The sequence below is a fragment of the Gossypium hirsutum genome, chromosome A01 (assembly GCF_007990345.1).
Source record: "Gossypium hirsutum isolate 1008001.06 chromosome A01, Gossypium_hirsutum_v2.1, whole genome shotgun sequence".
In the NCBI taxonomy this organism is placed as follows: domain Eukaryota; kingdom Viridiplantae; phylum Streptophyta; class Magnoliopsida; order Malvales; family Malvaceae; genus Gossypium; species Gossypium hirsutum.
The window spans coordinates 6,279,697-6,282,242 of NC_053424.1; the positions used below are offsets into that span (position 1 = coordinate 6,279,697).

Consider the following 2,546-nt stretch of genomic DNA (forward strand, 5'->3'; position numbering starts at 1 on the left):
ATTAACCTTGCTTATGACATTTAATCAGTAGAGTAAATAGTTTGATTGTATTCATCTTTTAAATTTAAAGTTTTAATGATGCTCTGAAAGATTTTACCACTGATTCGCAGAGTTGGCAAAAGTAAATTTAATTTCGAAAAATTATTGGAAATTTGTTTTGAGTTCAAGGTCCCTTAATCCAATAAAAATAAATTCAACTTCCAATAAAATCCAATTGTTTCAAAGATACAAGTGGGTTTGGTTAATCTCCAACCATGACGTCCCTATTGTAAACAACTGAAAAAAAAATTTTAAGCCAAAGCCAACCAGAGCTAAGCTACGAGTCGTCAATATGTCATAAGTGTAGACAATTACAGCCAAATGCTTGGATTAGAAAACCTCATTGCTTTTCTATATATATGATTGAATTTTGTAAGAAAAAATAACTATACAAAACCAATAGTAGAGCAAGTCTCATCACAAATTTCGCCACTTGGAGCATCCTTCTGATCACAATTGTTGCACTTCCACAAATTTTGATGGGAAATGTCACTCGGTTCATTCTGGCTCTTATGATGGCGGTGCTGTCACCTCATTTTGTGGTTTCATTCTCTACCAAAACAACAACCAATATCGACACAGATCAGTCAGCTCTTCTGGCATTGAAAGCCTGTATTGTTAGCGATGCTCAAAAGATTTTGAAAACCGATTGGTCTGCTGCTACCTCTGTTTGTAATTGGATTGGTGTCACTTGCGGATCCCGACACCAAAGAGTCATAGCTCTTAATCTTTCCAGCATGCTTCTCACTGGCACTATACCATCTCAAATTGGGAATCTATCTTTTCTTACTTCACTTGACCTGATGAACAACTCTTTTATGGCTTTTTGCCGGATCAGTTTACTAATTTGTATCGATTGAAACATATAGACTTATCTTGGAACAATTTCTACGGAGAAATCCCATATTCCTTCCCTAAACTTCAATACTTGTCTTTGAGAAATAACATTTTTGCAGGTGAAATCCGATCAGATATGTTTGAACATCTACCTAGATTGCAAGTGCTTTCCTTGAGCCTCAACAAGCTCTCTTCGGAAATTCCAATGGGTTTATTCAAGTGCAAAGAATTACAAGTTATAAATTTCGAATATAATAGGATGATGGGAGGGATTCTACCAAAAGAAATAGGAAACTTGACAATGCTTAGGATTCTACGTCTCGGCGGCAACATGTTCGAAGGAAATTGGATGGTATTTTAATTTTTTATTGTCGAGTGCAAGGTAACAAAAAAAACTTTTTTAAAAAGAATTTTCATGCTTTTCATCAATCATGGTAGCACCAAATTCCTCAATTCATAATTTTAATGGTTGTGATTAATTTTTAAAAATCAAAAATATTTTTCCTGTTTTATTAAAAGAAGCAAATATGGTTATTGGCTTAAACATTAATGTGATATTTTAAGGAACATCAATTTTTATGTTTAATTGTTACATGTTTTAATTATTAAAATTCTAAAAAAAAAACTTAGAATTTCTTTCTTCTTTTTTTTTAACTTGAAAAATAAATTATTATCAAATTTGAAAAACAAAGAATTCATTATTTGTTAGAAGTAAAAGCAATAATCAAATTACTCGAAATAATTACTTGAATTCCACTAAAAGACTAATTTTGGAAAATTTGGAGTGTTTTTAAAAATTGCTTTTGATAAATAATAATAAAATATTTATTTTAAACGTGATATTGTAATAAAGAAAATTAAAATATGTATTAAAATGATATTTAAATTAATTAATGTTATGATATATGAAATATATAAATGTAAATTATAATTAAAAAATAATTTATTAGGTATTTAATATTATTGTGGTATTAAAAAATATTCAACTTAAATTATAGTACAAATAAAATAAAACAAATTACAGTAACTCATTATTAAAATTATGGTATATGAAATATAAAATTTAAATTTTTTTTAAGTAATTAATATAAATTATTTGTAAAATTTAATTAAATATATAAATGTTTATATAAAAGAGAGATAAGTTTATACAATGACAATCAAAGTAGCTTTTGAAAAACAAATTAGAATTTTTTTTAATTTTTAATTTGGCTTGAAAAAGTCAAATTAAAAGGCTGGTTTCACTTAAAAATCTATCTATTTACCATTACTTTTAACTTGAAAAACAAATTTAGCAAAAGCATTTTTAAAACTCAATAGTAAACCTACTCTTGTTTTAAATTTTGGGTAATCTATAAAAATAGTCACTTTTTCATTTTAGTCACTTATGTTTAAAATGTTACGTTTTAGTCACTTATGTTATTATTTTGTAATGAAGTAATCACTTTACCGTTAAGTTCCGTTATCTCTCTAACGGTAATCCTACGTGGCAGTCTAACTAGATTTTAAGTGCTAACTTGGATTTCTAAATGAGATGAAAATAGATTCTTAATTAAAAAAATTTAATTAATTAAAATTTTTAAACATAATCCTTAACTAAAAAAACTGTTTATCTCTTCTTTTTAATTTTTCTTCCATCTCTTCTTTTTTCAATGGGTTTTTTTCTCATT

General features: G+C 27.2%; 1 protein-coding gene across 1 annotated transcript; it reads left to right on the top strand.

Annotated features, from left to right (window-relative positions):
• Window positions 1-554: 554 nt before the first annotated feature.
• On the top strand, window positions 555-1,237 carry LOC107955851 (LRR receptor-like serine/threonine-protein kinase EFR). Its single transcript, XM_016891640.2, has 2 exons — window positions 555-876; window positions 996-1,237. Exons 1-2 carry the CDS (start codon window positions 555-557, stop codon window positions 1,235-1,237), a joined length of 564 nt encoding a protein of 187 aa, XP_016747129.2.
• Window positions 1,238-2,546: the final 1,309 nt, after the last annotated feature.